The sequence below is a fragment of the Protopterus annectens genome, chromosome 4.part1 (genome assembly GCF_019279795.1).
Source record: "Protopterus annectens isolate FY-2018-M chromosome 4.part1, PAN1.0, whole genome shotgun sequence".
In the NCBI taxonomy this organism is placed as follows: domain Eukaryota; kingdom Metazoa; phylum Chordata; order Ceratodontiformes; family Protopteridae; genus Protopterus; species Protopterus annectens.
This window is the reverse complement of record NC_056734.1, coordinates 458,653,598-458,677,837: the sequence shown is the minus strand read 5'-3', so window position 1 is coordinate 458,677,837 and position 24,240 is coordinate 458,653,598. Positions and strand designations below refer to the sequence as shown.

The 24,240-nt window shown below is 37.3% G+C and overlaps 1 protein-coding gene across 1 annotated transcript in view; it reads right to left on the bottom strand.

Moving 5' to 3' along the window:
* Positions 1-24,240, bottom strand: part of LOC122801223 (IgGFc-binding protein-like) — a 691,109-nt gene that overhangs the window by 570,143 nt on the left and 96,726 nt on the right. Inside the window, exons 10-13 of the mRNA XM_044070776.1 lie at positions 15,234-15,832; positions 8,162-8,726; positions 1,137-1,336; positions 671-1,051 (exon numbers count right to left, since the gene is read on the bottom strand). Coding sequence (XP_043926711.1) covers positions 671-1,051; positions 1,137-1,336; positions 8,162-8,726; positions 15,234-15,832 — 1,745 coding nt within the window. The remainder of the gene's footprint in view (positions 1-670; positions 1,052-1,136; positions 1,337-8,161; positions 8,727-15,233; positions 15,833-24,240) is intronic.

Sequence of the window (24,240 nt, the reverse complement as noted above, 5' to 3'; positions counted from 1 at the left end):
CCTCGGACTTCAGGTATGTTTTTTTTTTTTTCAACATAACAGCTCATAACCTTACCTTATAAAGGCAAAATGTTTAAATTGCACCAGAAAGGTGGTTTTGTATAGCTGCATTTAAAATAACATAACCTAAGTAGATGGCCTCAGGTAGCTATCACAACTATGTCATATGGCCAGTGCCAGTCATTTCAGAAATACATCTTGGGTGTTCTTGCTGTTTACTGATAGGGCAATGGAAACCTTCTCACTGACTGCCTTGTCATGGAATGACACAGAACTCCTTAAGATCAAGTTTCAGTAATTTATCTGCTTAAGCAGAAATAATGGCTATCGAAGACATTTCCTCCCTCCCTATTATTTTGTGAAATACAGTTGTAGTAATTATACAACAAGTCAAATCACAAAATGCCCCTGTCAGTCTCTGCTAATAAAGGCTGTTCTTTTTAAGGAGCTTCTTAACTATGAATTGCTGTATCATTTGCAATTTGTTTTCTACTTTTTAGCTAATATAATGAATTGAAATGCTGCAACCTGGTGAATATATAAAACTTAAAGGATCAAGATTAAAGTAGGATAAACTGAATTTATTTTAACCCAAGTAAAATAAAGTATCTTTTTAGCTCCATTTATAAAACAAGATCTCTGACAACATATTAGTATGCAACATACTTACAGAGACTTTATTATTCTTTTTCAAGATGATGTGGAGACCGCTGATAGTAAAGGCCACAGAATTTAGTGCTGACCATTTTGGACTTCCTCTGTGTTCATTTCGAGATGTAACAGAGAAGTTGACAGCAGAATTCCTACAAGTTTGGGTCACAGAATAGTTACAGGCCCCTTGAAAATGATACAGTTTTCCATCAAAGGTTATATAATGCGGATCACCATAGATGTGGCACATAGCAGCGTTTGCCACATGACATCCCCATTCGCCATTCTGCACTTTGCATATTTCATTTGATTCACACTTTGCTGCAGTGCAGTTTAAATGATTATTTCCATAGCAGGTGCACTTGTGTTCACAGTTCTCTTCCCAGAATGTATGTCCTTTCTGCAACAAAATCAAACAGAGATATTAGGTTCGATCTGAAAAACACATGTTTAAACTCAGTTTTTAAGACATACTGGCAACGCACCTCATGATATTTTCCATTATGCACACATCCACAGTCATGAACAGAAACGCATGTTTGACCACTGAGGACAAACTCATGATCGCAGTGGCATCCTTCAACGCATGGTTTGCTACAGTTGTTTGGTGCTGACATATCTGTGCAGGTAGCTGGACATGCACTGCCGCATACATTGTAGTGACTATTAGAGGGACACTTAAGAGCTGGAAAGAAATAAGAATCGTACAGTTATATTAGTGCCGGAAAATCATTTCCTATGTCATATAAAACAGGTGAAGAAAAATAGATCAAGCTTAAGAATTAAGAAAATGAATTTAATGTTTCACTCTCTTTTGTACATTTCAGTTCTTATGTGGCAATGCAAAACCTGTCCGTATAGAATGCTTACCAGGCAAGTACTCTCCTTCTCCCTCCGAAAACATATGTATATTATACAAACCTGAATTCTGCCATTGCTAAACCCTACTGCTTTCATTATGCTGAAACTCTTGCATGTCCTGTCCTTTCAGAGTAGTTCCCTCCTCATTGTGTATCCTTGATGTCTTGGCATTATCTGTATGTGTCTGCATTTATACTCTGTTCCTACACTTACGTTACCCCTTTTTATATATTTATACTCCACTAATATATTTGCCCTTAACTATTCTCCACTCCTTTTGGGTGGCATATTAAATTCCTGTAGTGCCTATGCTCCCTCACATATGCCTTCCTTTCATCAACCTCTGCTCTAGGACTTATGTGGAACAGGTTCTATACAGAACAATGTATTACTAGTATGTGAGATTTCTCCAGTCATTTATATAGTGGTAGCACTGTAGTGTTGATATATTTAATAAGCACTCTGAATTCTTATCAATTTTCAAATATTTGTAGCTTTTTATTTTTATGTTGTGATACAGCTTAGTAGAATAACATTTTTTTTAATGAATGCTTAGTAATTGTCTCCTATTTTACATGCAGAACTGCATTTTGGGGGTGTTGCATGATTTTATGATTTTATATGGTAATCCAAGCACCATATCATTCAACATTTTGAAGATTTCTATCTAGCTCTGTCCATAGACTACAAGTCTCTAAATGTAATGCCATACACTGATGAACCATAATTTCATTCCTTTGAGATCATGTTTATTTATTTTCTACTATGTTTCTTTTCTTATTTCTTTATTTTTATTGTTGATTAGGTTGCTGTCATTAGGCCTATAGCTTATTTTGAAGGAAGGTAGCACATATATATTTTTTTAAGAATAGGGAAAATTTGACAAGGACACCAGCAGAATTTCCCAGAGAAACATGAGGCACTGTGGTAGTGTTTTTCGTGCGAAACCAAGGGGTATTTCATGCCAGGAGGAGAAGAAGAGGTAAGCCTTTATACTGAAACAATATTTCTGAAAAATTATTATGATACAATTGCACTTTAATATGAAGAAATTATATTGAACTAAGGTGGTTTACTTACAGAAACATTTCTCAAGACACACTATTGGCCACAGTGTGGTAGAAGTAATGGAGAAACACAGGAAAGTGAGGTGATAAGACATAAAGGCCCCAAAAGAACTTGAAGTTCAGACTGTGTGAGCAACCCAAGGGGAGGAAGAGGAGGAGGAAGAAGAAGATGTGGCTGAGGATTTCAGACACCATGGAAGACCCAAATGTGGAAATCCATTGCGAGTGTCCTCTGCACCAATAGCACCTATAACAACAGAGATGCAGCATCTGCAGGAACGAAGGAACATTTTCATTTTAATTTTGCCTTAAAGGTCTAGCGGCTGTGTCACCATGAGGTATTTTTGTAATAATCTTGTTGCATCTGGGAACTGTCACCAGCAGGTATTTGTACAATAATCTTGTTGCGTCATTGGGATTTCAGCATCAACAGCTTAGAGATACATGTGCTTATGCATCTGTTGTATGACACTGAAATTCAGATTCCATAGATTATTTTACATGCTTAACAAAGATAAACTCTTTGAAGAAGAAGACTCTTGATTAAATTGGAGCTCAAGGAGTTGGTTTCAGATAAAAGTAAATCTGTTGTTCAAGTATTTCTAAAACTGAACAATTAGCTAAATGTAATACAAGGCACACATTTGAATCAATTTTCTGAAACAGTATGCCTTGTTATCAAAATGTTTGGCAAAACAAGCATTTGGACTAAGAGATGAGAACTAGCTACTGAAATACATATAACTGATACCAAGCTTTTCAACATTATTAGCATAGTTACCATTAAGGTCTAGAAAGGGAATGTGAGAGATGGAGGCCAGTCTTAATGTTTTATCTCTCAAAAAACATAGGGGTAGGGACTCCACTAATCATTGTTTGCTTGGTGTCAGCCGAAATATAGATTGTGGTGATACTGTGCATTTCTGGTCACAGTATGTTATACAGAAGCTATATAAAGCAGAGGATGGAGGCAGTGTGCAAAATAGCAGAATAATTATTTACAGTAAGTGGAAGTGTGAAAAATGTATAAAGTACAGAGGGAAGAGGTAGAAGAACATAGCATATAGGAGCATATTTTGAGACTGAGCAGAGTGACAGCATATGATATTGTGAAAAATCCAGGGCTTACTCAAACTGCTGATTGTGGAGGAAGGACAGGGTGTGGGGAAGAATAAAAAGAGGAGAGAAAATCTTCAACAGAAAAAAGAATTCAAAACAAGAAAAAGAAAAAATATAAAGGGCAAATGGTAGGGAAGCAACGTAACCTCTATCGTTGAATGTTAACCATTTAAAGGTACAGCAAATAAGACATGTAAGTGAATAGATATAAGCACAATTGTGTTGTAATGTGTGCTTACCAGTTTTTAATTCAAAGCGATAGATCAAAAGTCTAACAGTTTGGAGATTTTTTTTTTAATTTGGCTTGTAAGATTGCTTAAGAGTATTACTGAGTGAAAACCATTAATAAATAGAGATGCAAGAGTGGGCATTTTTTAAAAATGTAAAGGTAAAATCAACTTTATGCTCATGTAGATATGATGGAAAGATACAGACTGTTTCTGGAATTAGGGGATTTCATAAGGATGAATGGAAAGTGAATATGTTTGGAAACATGAAGTAAAGCACAAGTCAATGTTGCTTTAGAAAAGAGTGTTAGGGTAGTGAGAGAGCTCATTGAGTATAGGAATGTGACGTTAGGGGATGGGAAGAAAAATTATTTTAGAGAACTAGCTACATAAAAAGATTGTTAGCTTGCAGGCCACAAAGTCTTGATAGGGAATATGAGCAAGTTTAAAGGTGAAACAAGAGTTAAAACCTAGTCAAGGTTTGGCTGAAGAGAAAGAAATACAAGATACATTAAAAGGCTACATTGAAATTCCTAAATTTTATGCAGAACAGATACAATGCTGCAGAGCGCTTAAGGATAAATTAATTGGGGACCTTACATGTGTAATATGCTTGGGAAAGAAGGAACAGTTTAAGAAAGACAGCAATTGTTTCAAAAAGTATAATAAAAATAAAATGCAGTATTAAACTGGAGAGTAGATTTAAGTTATGAGGTGATTCAACAAGGAAAACAAAAAGAGTTATTAAGAAGTTACGTTATCAAAGATTTAATTGTACATAGAAGTGGGATCAAGTAAACTCTTTGCTTTGTTATAAGAAGAGACAAAACCAACAGCTTATGTACTAGGCCCTGTGACATAGATAGATGAGACAAAACCAACAGCTTATGTACCAGGCCCTGTGACATAGATAGATGAGACAAAACCAACAGCATATTTACCAGGTCCTGTGACATAGATAGATGAGACAAAACCAACAGTTTATGTACCAGGCCCTGTGACATAGACAGATGATGCAGTAGCTATGACCTTAGAAATGCATATTTGATTAGTGACATAGACACTGGAGGGAATAGGTGGGGGATGAAGAGCCTGAGCAGCTAACAGCAACTTGCTCATCTTGGAGGGAGGGAGAAGGCCAGGCCTGCCACATTACTGGTGTATGTCAGAGGGCAGGCACTCATTGGTGGAAGGGGTCGGAAAGGCTCACACTGCCAAAGTGGTGCTTCCGTCACTGAGCTAGGGAGTGACACATGGAAATACGCATGTCAATGCCCCTCACCCTGCCGCTACTATAAGACCACAGGCTGCCTATAGGGAGGGCTTTGGTAGGGATCTTCAAATGACTAGCATCTGACTTGTACCATAATGCCTGACTCCTACTCAGAAGGAAATTAATAGTCTGATAAGGCATCCCCATATGGACAATAAAGCTGTTGGCTGTTGTCAAGTACAGGGATTGTCCAGATCTTGCCCTAAAAAAAAAAAAAAAAAAAAAAAATGAATCAGTGGGTAAAGACTTTCTCCTTAGGTATAGATAGCTTGTCAGGTAAAGAGAAGGCTAGTAAGGAGTGTTAAAGTAAAGCTCTATCACACTGCCCATGGCTAATGGATTTGGAACAGGTGAGAAGGAAAAAGCAATAGAAGGGGAAGTGCATAGCAAACAGAAGGTGGGCAGTTCAGGGATGATTTATGAAATATTTTTGTTTTGTTTTGTTTTGTATTGAGGGGGATTCCAAAACAGTTTACCAGAGTTGATGCTAGATTGTATGAGATACCTAACAAAACTGTGGCTATTGAATTTTCAAGTCTTTAAACATCAAACAAATCAATTACAATTTACTTATCTAGAAATTTGCATATATCCAACAGAGAGCATTTAAATGCAAGAAAATAATTACACTGTCTTCAGAAAGGAAAACAACTTTTTCTTGAATGCAAGAGAAAAGTGTTTTCTCCCAGGCCCTTGTTAATTGCTTATTTTAATTCCAAGGTTGGGATATATCTGAGTAAAGGAAATACTTGGTTTCCTCAAAATTAATTGTTTCCTTTTTTCAAAGTTCATGTGACCAAGTTCCTTTACTTATGAGGAATGTCGAGCCAAATCTCATTCACTAGGAGTTGCAGGGGGTGACCCTCTGAAAAAAGTATTGCTTATTACATAAGTTTATTTACTAACACTGGAAACTCAAACTACATCAATAAAGTACTCATGTTAAGCATCCTTTTCTGATGTATGCAACAATATGGAATGCATGTAATCCCATAATTTATGGGGAAACATTATATAGCAGAAATTGCAATGAGCTCTGACCATGTTAGAAAACTGGAAACACTTCTAGTAGTTCACATATGTCTTTTACTATCCTTTGTTATTCTCAAAGCCAGAAATTGATTATAGTCCTGTAACCTAAAATCTACATTACAGCCAGACTGGCTGCACATATTTAAAAACTTAAATATTTTCTTTGCCCATTCCGTGAAAAGCATAATTTCTTTTGGTTGTGTAATTTACATAAATTAGCTAATTCTGTCAGATTTTCAAATTTTGTTAGTGTATCTGATATATTAGCTTCAAATGCACTAAGCACAAAACTTTATGTTTCTGCCCATATCCCATAACTTTAAGAACATATACTATATAAAACTACGTACTCAATGAAAAGGAGGATTTATACAGCTATATCTGATTTAGAAATGCGCTTTTGCATTGGGAAAGCCTTTCCTTTCACCTTCCGTACCACCTCACTTATATATCTTCACTGTAATGTCATTCCATCCCAAATAAAAAGCAGCACTTTTGCTTTCCCATCAATGTCAGAGGTACATTAATAGCTACATTTCATGCCTAAATGCATTGCTACAATAAATCATTAACTTAAATATGAGTAAATAAGATGTACAATCAGCATGCTCAAACAAACAGCAACCTGACTAAACAGAGCCTTAGCAGCTCAATATATACTTTTTCTCAAGATAAACTCAAGACATTTTTACTTCTGTATGTGTCACCTTGTGTGCCAAGACAGGGTTTAAAATGATTCTATGAAAATTGAATAAAATAAGTTTGTTGAGGACTGAAATAAACTTGAATACTTATTCTGCTGTAGATCTTATATTAAACTGATACCAGGTGACATGGTATCTTGTTGGTCAATGCTTTTATTGATTTATTTTATTATTTACTGAGATTTAATTACCGGGAAGGTCTGCCTGGGTAGGAGCCCATTTTCAGTGGAGGCCCAAGGAGAAAATTTCAATGTATTAGAAAACATTTTAAGAGCAAAAATTTTACAGTCTTTAAAAATAATACAAGAAATAAATACAGTTCAAATAATTATAACAAATTAGAAAACACTAGTTAAAAATAGATATGTTATATAACAATGATTAATTAATTAGAGAAATTTTTAGCCAGTTAATGTAGAAATTAAAGGTAAGTTAGTATAATACAAACAGAACTAGCAATGCAAAGTGAGAGAAAAGCAGGCTTATGGTATATTTAGAGAGAAAGGCAGGGGAGAGAAATTGATAGAAGTAAGGAAGTGAGTGAATAAAGGAGAGTAAGGAAGTTTAAGGTATGAATAGTTATTTGTTCATATTTAGGGATATAGTTTATCATGCTGTTGAAAAAAAAAATGAACCAACATTTGGCTTCAAAGTCTTTCAGAATGGTTTTGAAGGATGGGATGGAGGACATTGATTTGATGGATACAGTTAAGGAGATCTAGTCCTTAACAACTTGCTTCATCTATAGACAATGCACAGCAGGTTTTTCCTTTTCCCAGTTTCTGAGCATTAACTTCATACATATTTGACTAATGTCATGATGGACAGAATGTGCTTTTTCCTGCTAGCCAGCTTGAAAACCTAAAAATCAATTCCAGCAATGTTATACTTTCAGTATGGAGTACTTCCTTTCTTTCTTATGTATTTCTGGTGAAGGTCTGTACCACTGTTTTACATTGTGACTATCTGACTCTGTCAATTTAAGCTACTGTCAGCATTTCTGTGTCGATACCAGGTGTGGCATTTTACACATTTTCTGTGCATGGGTCATAACCTAAACATTGCCCAACACTGTTTTTTTTTATATATTTCCTAAACTTAATTGTTACCTGATAGGACTATGCTTACTTATATGTCATAGAACAGTAATGAATACAATGCATCATTCTGTTTCTGCTCTGTTAGGATGTAGATGTTTATCTGAGTCAGGTACATCTAGTTACTTACGGCAAAATGTTTCATTCCTCCAAGGTGGAATGGATACTCCAGCACTTTGGCAGGCATGAGCATAGGTCTCCAGAGCATTGCATAGTCTTTGTCTGTCTCCATTCAAAGCACAAAGGTCAAAGACACAGCTGTCAAAGAAGCTGCTAGGATTTACCACAGAATGACATACTGCAAAGTGCCCGTCTGCTTTTGTTATTATTCCACAGTAATCGTTTCCCTCATAAAGGTTTTTGCTTTGTTCGGGACATGCTGGCGGTTTCCCAGGGTCCTGACAGTCTGTGTCATTATTGTTCACTTTCCAGCTGTTTCCTAAGTCATTGGAATTCTTTGCTTGGGTTCCATTTGGCATCATGAAGTCATCTTTCCTCAGGTTGTTAAAATTGCCACACATGCCACAGGTCAGGTTAAAGTAGGTGCTTGGAACCTTCACTTCCACAGAATGATCAGTATCGTAAGAAACTGATAATCCAAAATCTGTCTCCAGTTGAACGTATCTTCCACTCTGCCTGACAAGGAGTGCACCATCAGCCAGAGACACAGAAAGCTTTTGCCAGACTCCATCAACCTGTAAAAGTATGGACGGAGTATTAATGATGGACATAAAAATATCTATTAAGTCAAGCAAATATTTAATTTTAATTTACTCATCTGTTAACTGACAAATCATCCATTCTGAACATTTCTACCTTGACCTAAAGTATGTGGTCAAAAAATATAGATAGATAGACATGACAGACAGACATATGTAGGTAATCACATTAAGAATTCTATAGAGACATTACCTAACAAGAACTTAGGGCTAAAACCCCACAGTCATGGAACTATAAAGCTATAAGGCAGAAAACATTAACCAATCCAGCTAATGAAACTGAGTTTGAGAGTTAAAGTGGTTTAGAACAGAGTTATAACAAAAATTGCATGTAACATGAAAGCATGGCACTGAGGAATACGCACCCATCTTGGAGGGTGGGAGTGGCTTAAATGCTAGTTCATGTATCCTGAAATGTGAGGCTTTCCTGTCAAACTAAATATGTCTAGCAGAGGCTACAGACTATTTTTTTCCAGCAGATACAAATAGACATTGTGTACTTTATATCATAAGCACATGAACCACACTGACATCACTGCATGCTCTTTGTGGAGGAGAGCTTAAGAGTCAGCCAAAGGGGAGGTATAGCTTTCTTTACTTAATGAGTGAAATTTCTTTTCTCCTCTCATAGGCTCATAGGTACTTACTAGGCTATTGATCTGTGAGGATAATAAGACGCTTAGCCTTATGTTGTCATGGTAGTTTCTAGTATTTATATTTGGTGTACGAATAACTCAGACAGGTAGAATAGGGATATGTTGGGACATTTACATAATGCACTGCGAGCCTTATGTTCCTAGGCAAGCAGTCCAGGAGACCATTAAAGAGGGAACTTTCAAATTGCCCCAAATAACTATCTAGTTATGTGACTTTCTCAAGGTCAAATGAAGGTGAAAAGATTCGAACCCTGTATCGGAACAGGAGTCACTTCACTAACAGGCTGGAGCTTAGTTCTTTGTGCCGACTGCCAGACATTCTGTGTCCTAACTGCCACACTGTGTCAACCTTCGGCTTTTACATGACAGATAGTGAGCCGTAGGAAAAGGCAACAAAATCTGAAGTGAAGAAATTATAAGGCACATTTAATATTTAATATTTTCACAGCTTAGGATATGAAAGTGCCCTTTACCCCTGGCCATATTCACAGAGTTGGTTACCTATAGTAAGGATAATGATTTTGTGTCACTATTCCATATGTTCTCAATCTAGGTACTAATATATTATAGCACTTGTGTGTCCATATGAATTCTGCAGTGAAGTTTGTAGATGCATTATTTAAAAAGAGGTTGTGTCCTGACATTTTCTCAAATAAACCAAATATAGCAGAGTATGTGCATGTGAACATGTACAGAATGGCAACTGTTTCCAAGACATGCCATATTCATTCCAGCCATTGCTGTGTTTTCTAGGCATACCATGTGCAGATCAGCCATACCACTGTTTCCCAGGCAACCATGTGCAGCCCAGCCATTAGACTGTTTCCTAGGCACACCAAGTGCAGCCCAGCCATTGCACTATTTCCTAGGCAGCCATGCACAGCCCAGCCATTGCACTGTTTCCTAGCCATGCCATGTGTAGCCCAGCCATTGCCCTGTTTCCTAGGCAGCCATGTGCAGCCATGTGTGACCTGGAGTATGGGAGCATTTTGCTATGAAAAGGTTTCTGCTATTGTTTTTTTGCTCTTCTTGGACCCATGTCAGCTCTGCTATACTGACTTCCCCTTGTCTTATGGCTGCATATCATAGCCATGATGCCAGGGTGTGGTACAATGTTTGCTGTGTTACTCATTGGATTTCTATACTGCATAGTTTTTCAGCTGCTGCATACTATAAGTGTATGTCAGCTGTGCACCTTGTCAGTGTAGGCAGGAAACATTGAAATGCTCAGTTGTGTTGAGTAATATCACATGATATGTGTCCACCGTGCAGCCCACTCACTTGGTAGTGCTCACATTTGTTTAATTAACACAATTCCCCCCTGCATTCCCACACCCCCACTATTGAAATATACCAACTCTGACATCACAGGACATTGAAGAAAAGGGTAAATTTCTGTCTGCTTTGTACTGCAGCCAAGTGTTACTACCAAATGTGCATGGCAGTCAATCATGCAACATTTGCATGAGACTTCACAGCCTTTTGCCACTCAAGATATGGCTACGAATAGATAATAATATTCATGCTACCATAAGTAAGAATATTACTTAACTTTTCTAAGATGTCACTGATTGTTGGATAGTGGGCGGGGTTTAGGCGGGACTTGCTACTGGGCATCCTACAAGGTACTGTTCTAATACAAAGCCAATTATGACATTATTTATTAAATATTACATTTGCTGGAGAATCCGTTTTGGAACTTCTGTTTTTGTTTTCCTTTTGAGAAAAAAAAATTACTCTTCTATAGCCGAGTACAACTGTCCACAGAATCACATCAATAATGTGATGACATGATCACCTGACTGCATGTGACTTGTGTGCAGAGTGCCCACAGAAAAATAAATTCTTTCATTTTATTTTAAAATGTTAATATTAACATTTTTTTATTCCTACAATCCTTTCCTGCATTACAAAAAAAAATCCCAACTTTCTGAATCATTCTCTGGAGTTTTTTACCAGATATGTCCAAGAATTAAATGTGATATTTAAGTACATGCTGATTATTCTAAGAGTACATAACACTAACAGCATCTGAAATAAGCTGAATTAATCTGATTGAGATTGGAGTCCCAACATTAGAGAAAAGAACCATAGTATAACCAAAGTAAATGAGCCAGCCTAAATCTAAATGTTCTGAAAGTTTTGCCTTTTAAAATAGAAAAAGTAATGAACTTATGAACTGCACCTCATTTAAGGCTGTTAGTTCAGCCTGCAAAAACCATCTGAACAACAAACAAGCAAACAAGTAGATAAAATAAAATAAAAAATTAAAAGAATTGGCATTGCTGTCCCTTCCCACAGTTGCACATTAGAGTTATTCAACTTGATCATCCATGAGTTTGTCTTTTGTATGCTGCTGCTGCTGACCTGGCTGCCCTCCTCTACTTTAATCCCATCAAAGAGAATTGTCAACTATTTACCCCTGCCCCAAGTGATCAGAAGAGTAACTTACCTTCAGCAGCATAATACTATGAATAAAACTGCCACTTATGGGAATTTATGGCTTTGAGAGTATCCTTATGTTTTATCACTTTGGGCAAATGACAGCATTCCTTTAGTGCGTGCTGACTTAAAAAATAATGCATATTTCACTTTTTCTTTTTTTAAAAATGTTTTTTTTTCTTACCCCAATGCTGATTACATGTGTGCTGCAGTGTGCATAACATACACAATCATATTAGTAAATGTTAATATCCAAATACCATTCTTATGATGAAAGTAAATGTTAATTTCTTGTCATTGAACTTGCAAAGGTAATAAGAAATAGATTAAATGTTTTTATGAATTATTAGGTAATAGGTGATATAAGTATTTAATTTAATTGCATATGCATTTTTATAGCCATTATAACATTTAGTTGTTTTAGGAATATGAATGTAAGCAGACTTCACTGGTTTATTTAATTGACATTTTCAATGCAATAATGTTGCTTAGCAACTTTTAATGCTTTTTCAGTTGATTACAAGGTGTTTAAAAGCTGGTTAGAGTTTTTACTTTGATAATAGGTCTGAAGAAGCTACATGCGAAAGCGCTTACCTGTTCTTTATTTTTACTATTTTATTAAAGTTTTGGAACCACCTCTACCGTGAACAACTGGTATGTTTTTGACTTTTCTACATTGCTGTGTTTTACATACCAGTTGATCTTTCCCCTACATCGTTTATCTGTTTGGATTAAATAAAAGATATTTACAATATGATAAACGTGTAATAGCAAACAAAAAATAAACATAAAAAAATAAAAAACAAAGAATCTACGAATAAGTTAATATTTTGAGTAGTATACCAACACCATAAAGTTATACAGTGGAAGTAAGGAAAGGTATTGGAGATTGGAGACATTTTTTCACAGGCAGAGAACGATTTACCAAACTCACAGTTGGTTCAGTTTTGTCCATTTGCAACAGCTTTTGCATTGTCTCTAATGTGTTTGCTGCATTGACACTGCAGCGCTGCACTGCAGGTCCTACTGTAGTTTCTAGCATTCCCCCTTTTTAAAATATCTATGCTTAATAGAACTATTAAAAGATATTTTATCTGTAGTGTTATCCCATTGTTTTGAACTGTCGGGCTATGTTGGTCTACTTCATTAATACTCTATTTTAAGTATGGGTGGAACATTAAGCAAGCAAAATTGTGATTTGAAAGTAACACTAACACCTTTTTTATTACAGGTTTGTGCCTCTGCTGTTAGAATACCTAGCAAATCACACTCTACACTCAATATCAAATAATGAATAACTATTACTATCCCATGTTATTGAATCATAATTTGGTCAACAAAGGAGAACATCACTGTAGCCTCTGATGGAAGTTTTTTTAAGCCCTCTGCATTTTCTTTGCTTAATGCTAATGAATTATTTTTGACTGATAAATTAATCTGTTTTGTCTCTTTAGAAAATTATCATGCTTTTTAAAGCCATCTGTGTCTAATGATGTTGTTGCATACCTATTTTTGTATTTTCTGTAGCGTACTAACTTATTGTGTGAGCACACTAACTGTATGTTGTAAAAGCTGTCAAAACATGTATTTGGCTGCACATACCCCAGTTTAAACTTTTTTCCCTTATCTTTAAACGTTAAATCTGCTGGAGCCTTTGCCATCTTTTCTGGAAATGCTTTATGCTGAAATTGTAAAGGCTCAAAGAGGGTGGGGGTAGAACTTTACTTAATATTCTAGCAAGGATCCCACTTACCCCATGTTCCAGCTATGGGCCCTGCAGGGATTGTACCTAGACTGCCGAACTCATTTTCTCTTTTGCTAACATTTTTCTTCCAAGAAAACATCATCGGTGATTGTGACATCTTCCCTATATTTCTCAGAACCCTGTTTGCTTCACCAATTTGTTATGGCCTGTTATCTGGGTTCTTAGGCTAATACTGTTGAGAAGAAGTGACACAAGGCACCAAGGCACAAGCTTAAACAATTTATTACCAAATAACACTAAATAATCAGCAAATCAAATGAAATCAAAAGGACGATCTTGTACTTACAAGCATAAGCACCAAGAAAATTATCTTTGTTCACTAATCGGGGGACTCTAAATCCTACCAGTGCAGCTATCTGTTCAGTCAACACAGTGCCGACAGTGGCAAAACTGTATGCTCAGTCCAAGCTAAGAGTTTGTGTTGATCAAATCAAAGCAACCAAATCAAATCCAGATGATGAGTTTCATTCTATCGCTGGCTATTGAGCATTTTATAGTCTTGTATAAACAACAAATTCAATAAGGTTATGGCAGTCTGAACTGATGGAAAGTTTAGAAATTGCAAATCATTTCCTAATTTCTAAACAAGACATATCATGCCTGTTTTATTTTCAGTGCCTCTGTTATATAGTCATGTCTAGTTTTTACTTTCAGTACCTCTGCATAATTCCTCTTCTAAGAGAACAGTTATCCCTCAGCTGACTACAGCCTTGTGATAGCTCCTCTTTTTTGACTCTGTGAGCTGGTAAACATCTTATCATGTTAAATAAATTGAATGTACTAAAAGTCAGTAAGCAGTGTTTGCCATAAAACATGTTTCTAGAATATCTTACAAATATTTCAATAGCTATTTGTAATATGCAGTCCCTTAATATAGCTGCTGTTATTTCACTGTACGCAGGAGTGAGGTAGCTGAGGCATTTAAAAATCTGGGCAAGCTGTGCAGGCCCTTCACAAGTAGTATCTCCATCTCCAATACTGTACTAGTAATATATGCAGCACTCTGATTATGTTCCAGAATCAGAAAAAAATAAGGTTGTTATAGTTGCATTCCCCCTTATGAAACTCACGAATAATAAAATGTAGCAATGCTCACATTGCCACAAAACTTCTGTGGTAAGCAATTAGCAGATTTAAAAGCTGTAGCACACCACATGGAGCCATACAACTGGCAGTCATGTGTAAAATGGACTAGTAATCACCAAAATGATTTAATACCATTAAATGATTTAATATTCAGAAATTTGTTATACAGCTTACGCTGCCATACACACTTTTTTAAAGGGAGGTAAAACTCCTTACACATTACAAGGAATTATAATTGGGTCTGTATATGCTGTACACAAGCACTTGCTTTGCTCTCTCAAAATATATGTTAAGAAATTAATCTCTCAAGCATTATTTATGGTGAATTTCTTGACATCTATTGCATGAACAGAATGCAGTCTGGGTATGATTGAAGGGCTAAGTATATTCACCTGTGCTATGCATGACAATGTTAGTGGAAGTGCAAAATTCTGTTATGAATGAATAGCATTTTCCTTTGTTGTTAGCTGGATTAATTTGCATATGAACTCACTGTTTTCTTTCCAAAATGAGAATTAAGAACATGTGACTTACCAGTACACGAGATGGTTCTTTTTTAATAATGGATACTCGGTGACCATACACATCTACATGAACCTTTTGAACATAAGACACAGAAGGGTTTCCTCGATGTTCATTTTTAGTTTCAATATTGAAATATGGTAAAGAGGTGGTATTTGCACAAACTTTAGCCACTGTATATGTGCAGGTGCCCATGAAGTGATGAGTTTCTTTATCAAAAGTATTGTAGTGGGGATCATTGTGAACTCTGCAGATGCCGTAGGTGTGAGGATAACAACCTGGAACTCCATTGTTGATGCCACAGTAGTGATCCTTTGGACATGAAGCATTTACACATACTAGTTGACTTCCTCTTGAAGGACAGCTACATTTGGTTGAGCAGCTGTCATCCGTCCAGAACTCTGATCCCACAGGATAATGCTTTCCATCCTGCCAACAACCACACTGAGTGCTGGGTACACATCGGTCATGGTAGAGCAGATATCCACTGTCACATACACAATCTTCAACACAAGGCAAACTGCAGGAGGATGGGGCATTGGGATTCGTGCATGTAGCTGGACAGGCAGGACCACACTGTTGATAGTGGGTGTTTGGTTTACATGGCAAAACTGTAACAAATAAATGATCATATTGTAATAATATTTTCAAGCATCAGTGCTAGATTTTTATTAGCATAAAGCAAATCTTTATATTTTAAGTAGAAGCATTAATTTACAATTCTCATAAGCTTTACAAGAAAGTTAATAAGATAATTACGTGGCAGAAATACATAAAGTTTTTTCAGTATTACTGGCTCTGTATTATCTCTACATTTCATATGAAATCAAGGTCAGACATTTCTTCATTGAAAAATAGACCACATATATTACACTATATTGTTTGATATTATGGATAAAAGGTTGGTAGAGTGATAGTTGTAAAAAATACTTTGTCAGTGAATATTATTGCTTGGTTTACAATACAAATAATTCTGCAAAAGCACAAATTAAATATTTATCATTTAGAATGCAGAATTCTGTTTCCAGAGCAGATTTGATGGGAGAATTATTTGCACTGTAAAATATTGTCTAGACCCCTAAAACAGGAGTATCCGTACAAGAAAAGTATAATGTCTGTTGAACTCTTTATATTACTGCTTTATAGCCCCAGACCTCAAGAACACAATAACAACATGCTCTGTTTGAGTTCATACATCAACAAACGCATGCCCCTGCAATCACTGTGTTTACAGATATTCTTGACAAACTCATGGAAACAAAAAGCAATGTAGGTATTTTGAGTCTGATTATGGAATACTGCTATATATTATAAATATATATATATATATATATATATATATATATATATATATATATATATATATATATGCAGAGAGAGAGAAAATAGAAAAATTGTATTTATCTTATGTGATTCTTCTTTGACATTTCAGAATTAGATTATGTTAAATTGAAGAAAGAAAAGTGTGAAGATGGGTTTGTAAAGAATGTAAATAGTGTATATGATGTTTAATTTTCTAAATGGTGCAAATAATGTGAATATTTGTGGATAATATAAATAATATGAAAGATGAACTAAAGCAACACTACTCTTATTTTTGATAAGTACCATGGGATCTTTTACATCCACCAGAGCTACCAACAATTCTTGGTTTAATGTCTTTTTGAAGGATAGAAAAAAAAAAAATCAAGCAAGATTTTATTTCTCTAGTCCTGTCCAGAAATTGGAAACCGATGGAGTAGTCATAGCAGACAATGAAGTCCTCACAAGCTTGAGCTCCTCTCCTAGCTCATAAACCCAGTGCAATAGGGGAACTCTCCGGATTTCATTGCCACCCTTAAGCTACAATGATGTCTCCAAAGAAGCTGAGGTGTTAAAAGGACAGTCTCTTCATATGTGTGCAGAAAAGTGTTCCTTTTTTGAGATCTTGTTCAGTAACAGCTACTATCTTTTGTCTTCAGCTTATAACCTGCTTTTCTTTCTGTTTTCTTTTCCATCTTCTACCCCATCTCTCTTCTCTCCATCCCTCCCCAAACCCTTATCAAGGAATCTTTGTTGTCATTTACTTTTGGTCAGCGTAGTGACTGTCCTATTTCTTTAAAAAAAAGCAAACAAACAAAAAAGTAGACAGGGGTCCTACTGAGTTGGTATAGCTGGGATTGGTTTTAGCATTGCTGATCCTGATTTTGGCATTACTGGTTAACTGTATTGCACTGGTCCTTTTTTACTTCTACTAAAATGGGGAAAGCAGCCAAACAAGGTTTTAAAAACTATTAAAAATGTAAAAAAAGTGCTGGTGTACAGAACCTTCATGATTGTGTGTAGTCTGTCTTGGACTTCCTCACTGGACAGTGACTGTCCCATCTGCAAAAACATTAGCTCTTGCACCCTTCCTGACTAGAAGACTACTCTGGTACTGAAAGGTCTGCTTCACTCTGAAGTAGTAACTACAGAGACTTCTCTCCCCAAGATGCTGATAAGTCATCTCCTGAGGTAGCTAGGAATGAAAAAAGAAAAGAGGCAGACAGAGGATTCACAACTTCATGTTTTTGAGAAATTGACAACTCCAAAAGTACCCATGTTTTTCCTCTTCACCCAGAGTGGGACCCTCTGCTGCAACAATTCTAGTTAGGTCTTCCTTCTTTCCCAGTAAGATCTGTCCAGTATGACAGCCTCAGCTTCTTAGAGGAGGACATGCCTGTTTTCCTCTGAGCAAACATTATCCAGGCTGATGCTTTTCAGACCCACATCTGTGTTTTCCTTTTGCTTTTACAGGTCCCTTAAGAGCACAATACCTCTACATTATAATGAGATTGGCTTTCATGAAGGCACAACTACAATATGGTGTCATCTTGGCACCAACAGCACTCACTGCAAGGAGTCACTAGGTCTCAAGAGTTAGGTGCCAAGCACTCATTGGCATTGTTCATGGTATAAAAGGTCCCTGTCTTGATTATGACACTGGGGTCTTCAGTGCCAGTAGCTGGAGTCAGTACTGGCTTGTTGGTACTGACTCCAATTGCTGTGATACCATCAGTCTGACCTAGGTATTATTATTAGAGTGAAGATGAGTCTGGCTTTTTGCCAGCTTAAATGCAGTGTATACCAGTTCTACCCTGCGATGCCATGGAAGTTAGGGCTTATGAAAGATCTTCATGTTTGCTGCCAAAAGACAAGGGACATGTAGGTCAAGACTGTTGTAATCCAGTTAATGAGCACTATCTCCTCACTGGCCATGTATCTAATCCACAATGCCATGCATGAAGCAGCCAGGTCAGCCAGCATAGGCTTAGCAGTGGCACAGTGATACTACAAGCCTGAGAGTACCTTATAGACTTTGTCAAACACTTTAAGGCAACATCTGTCAATGCCCTCTTTGACATCACCACCTTGTTTGAGCAGTAAGTTTAAATGTAAACACAGACACAAAAATAAAACACACACACACACACATATATATATATATATATATATATATATATGTATGTGTGTGTGTGTGTGTGTGTGTATGTGGGTGTGTGCGTGTGTGTGGGTGTGCGTGTGTGTGTGTGTGTGTGTGTGTGTGTGTGTGTGTGTGTGTGTGTGTGTGTGTGTGTGTGTTTGTGTGTATGTATATAAGTTTATTTATATCAGATAATTATTGGCAACTCCACTTTAAACCTACATCTTAGTCTAGATATGATGGCTGATGAAGCAGGTGATCATAAAAATATGTGGTAGTTCTCAAGAAAAAATACTAAAGAGGTAATGGGTAGATAAACCATGAAAGAGGAAATGGACTTATATTGCACAAAGAACAAATTCATCTAAAACAGATCATCTGATATTAGAAGCAATTACTTTAGCTAAAGATGATTATTGATAGGAACAGAGAGAAAAGTGTGATAAATATTTAGCATGGAGATAAAATGAGAATAAAAGAAGTAGAACAATACTGTACAATAGGTCTACTGGTGTTGTAATTCTGTTTTCAGAACAAGAAATTAAGCGATAATTAAAAAATGACAACCAGACAACAGAAGTGAAAATGGTAGTTAAAAGAGTAAAGAATACCAAAATGCCATTCCATTATATCTTTTCTACTGAATTTTGTAAATGGGAAGACCACCAGCTGTATGACTTACTAGCTAAACTGTTAAGTATGACAGCAAGTAACAAAAGAAATTATAAATTTAATGAAAATAGAAAGAATGATGCTGCTTCCAATAGATAAAACAAACAGAGAGGGTCCAGGAAGTTATAGGTTGATCTCATTATCAAATTAGACTTCAAACATTTTGCAGATGTACTTACTTGTAAACCAAATGACAATCTGGATTTATGTGTGACATACAGTGTGAAAACAACTGGTGGTGCGTGGTCAGTTTTTAAAGTAGAAATGTAAAACTGATGATATTCATGCAGATGTTATTTCATGTGATATCACAAAAAAACTAGTCAACTGGGAATTTGAAATTCTTAAAACAAAAACTTTGGTACCAATTTCAAGTAAAGTTTAAAAGTAATGTCCAAGGACAAATAAACAGATTTATTAATTAATATCAGTGAGACAGACACACATTAGTAAAGTAGTAGGCATGGTTGTCCATTCTCACTTGCATTATTAATACTGATTACTGAAGAACTTGCTTTAAAAGTCAAGAAAATTAACAGATAGCTTGTCAAGAAATAGGGTGATATCCTGGTTTAGATTGTTTGAAAAAACATCAATAAAGACCCATTCAAGTGAGAGTCTTCATTGTGTAATTCCTTGAACCTTCAGTAGAGAAGTCCCATGGGATATAAGCAAATGACCCATAATGACCCATCAGCATTTCTGCTACTCAACTTTTGAAAGCCCATGCCATTTTATTTATTTGGGGTACTTTCAGGCCAGGAAAACTAATCTCCAGTAGATGTAGTCATGACATATTTTAGCCTTTTTTGACATACACAGAGCAGCACACATGTATTGTTTTGTAATACTTTAGAAGCATAGAGCTTAAAATCAAGTCTGATGTTCATAAACATTAGGGCTCCTGCAAAATATCCCAAATAACATCCATGCTAAAGGGTAAAGAAGTCATACAGACAAACCAGTCAGTAAAACTGCAAGAAAGACCCAGCCAAATAAGAATCTTCACTGAGTGGTACCTTAAATCTCCTGTAGTGGTGGCCCATGGGATATATGCAAATTACACTTTAAAGACATATCATTGTTTATGCTACATGACTTCTGAATGCCTATGATTTTTTACTTTTTACTTTTTAACACTTTATGGGTATATTCAAGGCAATAAAGTCAAACCCACTATTAAATACTGATGTCAGAAAATGCAATGTGTGTATTCCATCATTTTGGAGAGTGTTCAGAATTAAATGGAACCAAGGAAAAGATAACAGTGACTAGTTCATAGGTTCATAGGTAGGTACTAGACTATCTGCCCAAAGGCATTTATAAGCCTAGCCAGAATGTGTTGGCTTTCGCCGTCCCCTTAGATTAGTTCCCTGTGCCTCTGTCCAGCAGACACATTGAAGTGATCCCTGGGGTAAACGTTCTGTTTCCGATCCACTCGTCAAGGTTTCTTTTGAAGAGGGTTAGCAAGGAGCTCTGCCTAATGTAGATTGGAATCTTGTTCCAGAGCATGGGAAGTCTCTGGGACAGGAATCTATCCCTCCAGCAAGTCCTATTTATTGTTGTGGTGAGGTTTAGATCCTGGAAGCGTGTGGCTCGAGGGAGTATGGTTTTCTTTAGGTGGAGCATGTCCATCAATTCTGGGTTGGACATGGCCTTGTATGTCAGGCAGAGATCACCTCTGAGTAGGTGGTATGCAACCGAGTACAGCTGGAGTTTCTTCAGTCAAGCTGCATAGGGCATCTGCATGAGGCCAGTGATCCTCTTGGTGAGGTACTTCTGTGGTCTTTCCAATTGTTGCAGGTGTCTTGTAAAGTACATCCCAAATGGGGCATTGTACTCTATGATGGGTCTGATGAGTGATGCATAGAGGGGCCCAATGACCTCTTTCGATCTGGATGCAAACTCTTTTGTGATTAGGTGGGCCACATAGAAGGATTTCTAACAACTTTGGCAATGTGATTATCAAAGGAGAGGTTACTATTTACTTGGGTCCCCAGATCCCTTATTACGTCTTCAGTATTTAGGGGGCTACCACCTATGTGGTAGTTTGTGGGCACTTTGTTTTTTCCAAAGGGGATGACTATGTACTTTTTGGCATTTAGCTTGAGGCCATGGTTTTGACACCAGGTATCTGTCTCAGTGAGACCCTTTTGGAGGATATCTGTGTCAGCCAGAGAGTCAATTATAGCCCCTAGTTTGCAGTTGTCTGCAAACTTAGTCAGCCATAGTCCTCCTGTGCTTGCCTGTACCTCTGAGAACTATATGCCAAACAGGAGGGGTCCTAGGACTGAGCCCTGGGGAGCACCATTTGTAACCGGTTTAGAGTCAGACCTAGCTCCCTCAACTCTTACCATGTGGGTTCTGTCCATGAGCCAGTTGGCAACCCATCTCGTGACGTAGGGGTTTATGTTCAGGCTGGTGAGCTTGTCTATAATACCTGAGTGGGGAATGGTGCTGAAGGCCTTTGCAAGGTCTAGGTAGGCTGTGTGTACCACCATTCTCTCATCTATAGCCTTGGTAACTGTCTCAAAGAAGTTCACCAGGTTTAGGAGGCATAATCGGCCCTTAACAAAGCCAAACTGGGTAGGGTCCAGCGTTTGGAGGATTCCAATGTCTCTGTTAATGAGATCCATGATCATGCGCTCCATAGCTTTGCAGACCAAGCTAGTCAGGCTTATAGGGTGATAGTTCCCAGGGTCCATTGTGGCTCCACCTTTGTGGAGTGGAATAACCATTGCTGTGAACCACTCTGTGGGCACATAGCCTGTGGAGAGGCTGAGTTTAAACAGTGTGTTCAGGTGAGGGGTTAGTTCATCTTTGAGCTTATGTAGGATGCAGCCTGGGACACTGTACAGTCCCATTGATGCTGTGTTTTTGGCTTTGGAGAGGGCTGTTTTAACTTGAGTGTCTGTGATTTCAGGGGCACTACATTCTTCTGGTATAGTTATAGGCCCTTTTGGGGGTGAGAGTGGGGTGAAGTTTGCACTGAACCTGTCTGCCAGGATGTTGGCTATATCGGTCGGTTCAGTGTATTTTGTGCCATTCTGCACTAACTCTGAGCAGATCTGAGAATTGCCACTTAGATTCTTGACATAGCTAAAGAATGCCTTGTGGTTAACTTTGGAGTCCATAGCAATTTTTCTTTCGAAGCTAGCCTTGGATGATTTTATGAGGGAACGTAGTTTCTTGCTGATACTGATCAGGGATGTCTTCCCTTCTTGGGATTTTACTCTTTTCTGTACTAGTTTCCTCCTTCTATTGTATAGCTTGTTTATGGCAGGGGTCCACCAGACTGGTTTCCTTTTCTTGGAGGAGTGAGTCTTGGTTTTGTTTGGGATAGCACGATCCATGCATTCTTGTAGGTGCCCGTAGAATGCATTAGTAAATGATTTTGCAGCTTGGGCAGCATTAACCTTCAGCATGGAGGCTTTGAAACTTCCCACCTCAGTCTTAAGTAACGTGAAGATTGCTTTTGAAAAGTTTTTCACTGTGGTTTCTTTGACCTGGGGTGGTGGTGGAATGTGGATATCCAGAGAGATTAGTTTATGGTCAGATCTAACCAGCGAGGGGTTGACCTCCAGTGTGAAACACAGGTCGCCCATGTTGGTGATGTCCAGGTCCAATATGTTGTCACCTCTGGTGGGGGTGTTGACCAGTTGATCCAGGGCATTTGAGTTTACAAATTTGAGGAAATGTTGGGCAAGGAAATTTGTACTTGAGTAGTTTATTTTATTTATTTATTTATTTATTTTACATTTGTTAACTGGGCTAGTCTAACTGGATATATTTCCATTTTCAGCAGAGGCCCAGGGAGAAAAGCTCCACATATAGGCAAAAGAGATACAACATAAGCAAAAATAACAGATTAAAATCTGGTAGGACGTAGACAATGAACATTGTTAAAAAAATAGGACTTTAACTTCCTAGACAAGGTAATGAACATCATATTAAACATTATTTAATATTTTAAAACCAAGAAGAGAAAGCGTAAAACCAAGGAAAAGAGAAACAATAATAGAAAGAGAGAGCAGATTTATTAAAGATATATATATATATATATATATATATATATATATATATATATATATATATTTATTAAAGATATAGTTCACCCAGTTAATGTGTGGGTAATTGAAATCACCCAATATCAAGGTGTCTGGTAGGACCTTTATGTTTCCCAGTGTTTCCAGGAATGTGGAGTGGGCATACTAGGACATGGTGGGTGATCTGTAGCAAGCTATAATTTGAACAGCACTTTTGCCCATTGTTAGTTGCATGCAGATGATCTCTGAAACATCATGCTGTGCCACTAACCTGGAGGTGTGGGTATCCTTGATGAATATGGATACTCCCCCACCTTTTGTATTTCGGTCCTGGTTTTGTGGCCGAAATGTATGGTATGAGATGCAGCCTGGTAGTGCTGGGGTGTTCTCTGGAGCCTTAAACCAGGTTTCTGTCACTGCACATATATCGATTTTCTCCATACTGTGGAGTGCCTCAACTGCGTGCATTTTGAGGTTTAGACTTCTGGCATTGAGTAGCATTACCCTCGGTTTTTTGTTACTTGTACTATTTACGGTGGTGGGTTTGCCTTTTGAGCCTTGCCTAAAAAAGGCATTATGGGGGTGGCAAGAGCCTTGGCCAGTATTCTAAAGTCTAAGGGTGACAGGTGCAAGCCATATCTAGCAAAGCAGCTTGGCTTGTCGAGCATGTCATCCCAGGCTGTCAGACACTGGATCCCCTTTGAATGACACCAGAAGCTTAGCCAATTGTTGAAATTGATAATTTTTTCTCTATACTGTGGTATCATTCTTGGTGAGGGCAGGATGCTACTCCGGGTTAGGGTCATACCGGCCTGGGCTACGTGATCAGAGAGCTCCTCCATATCTCTTTTCATGTAGT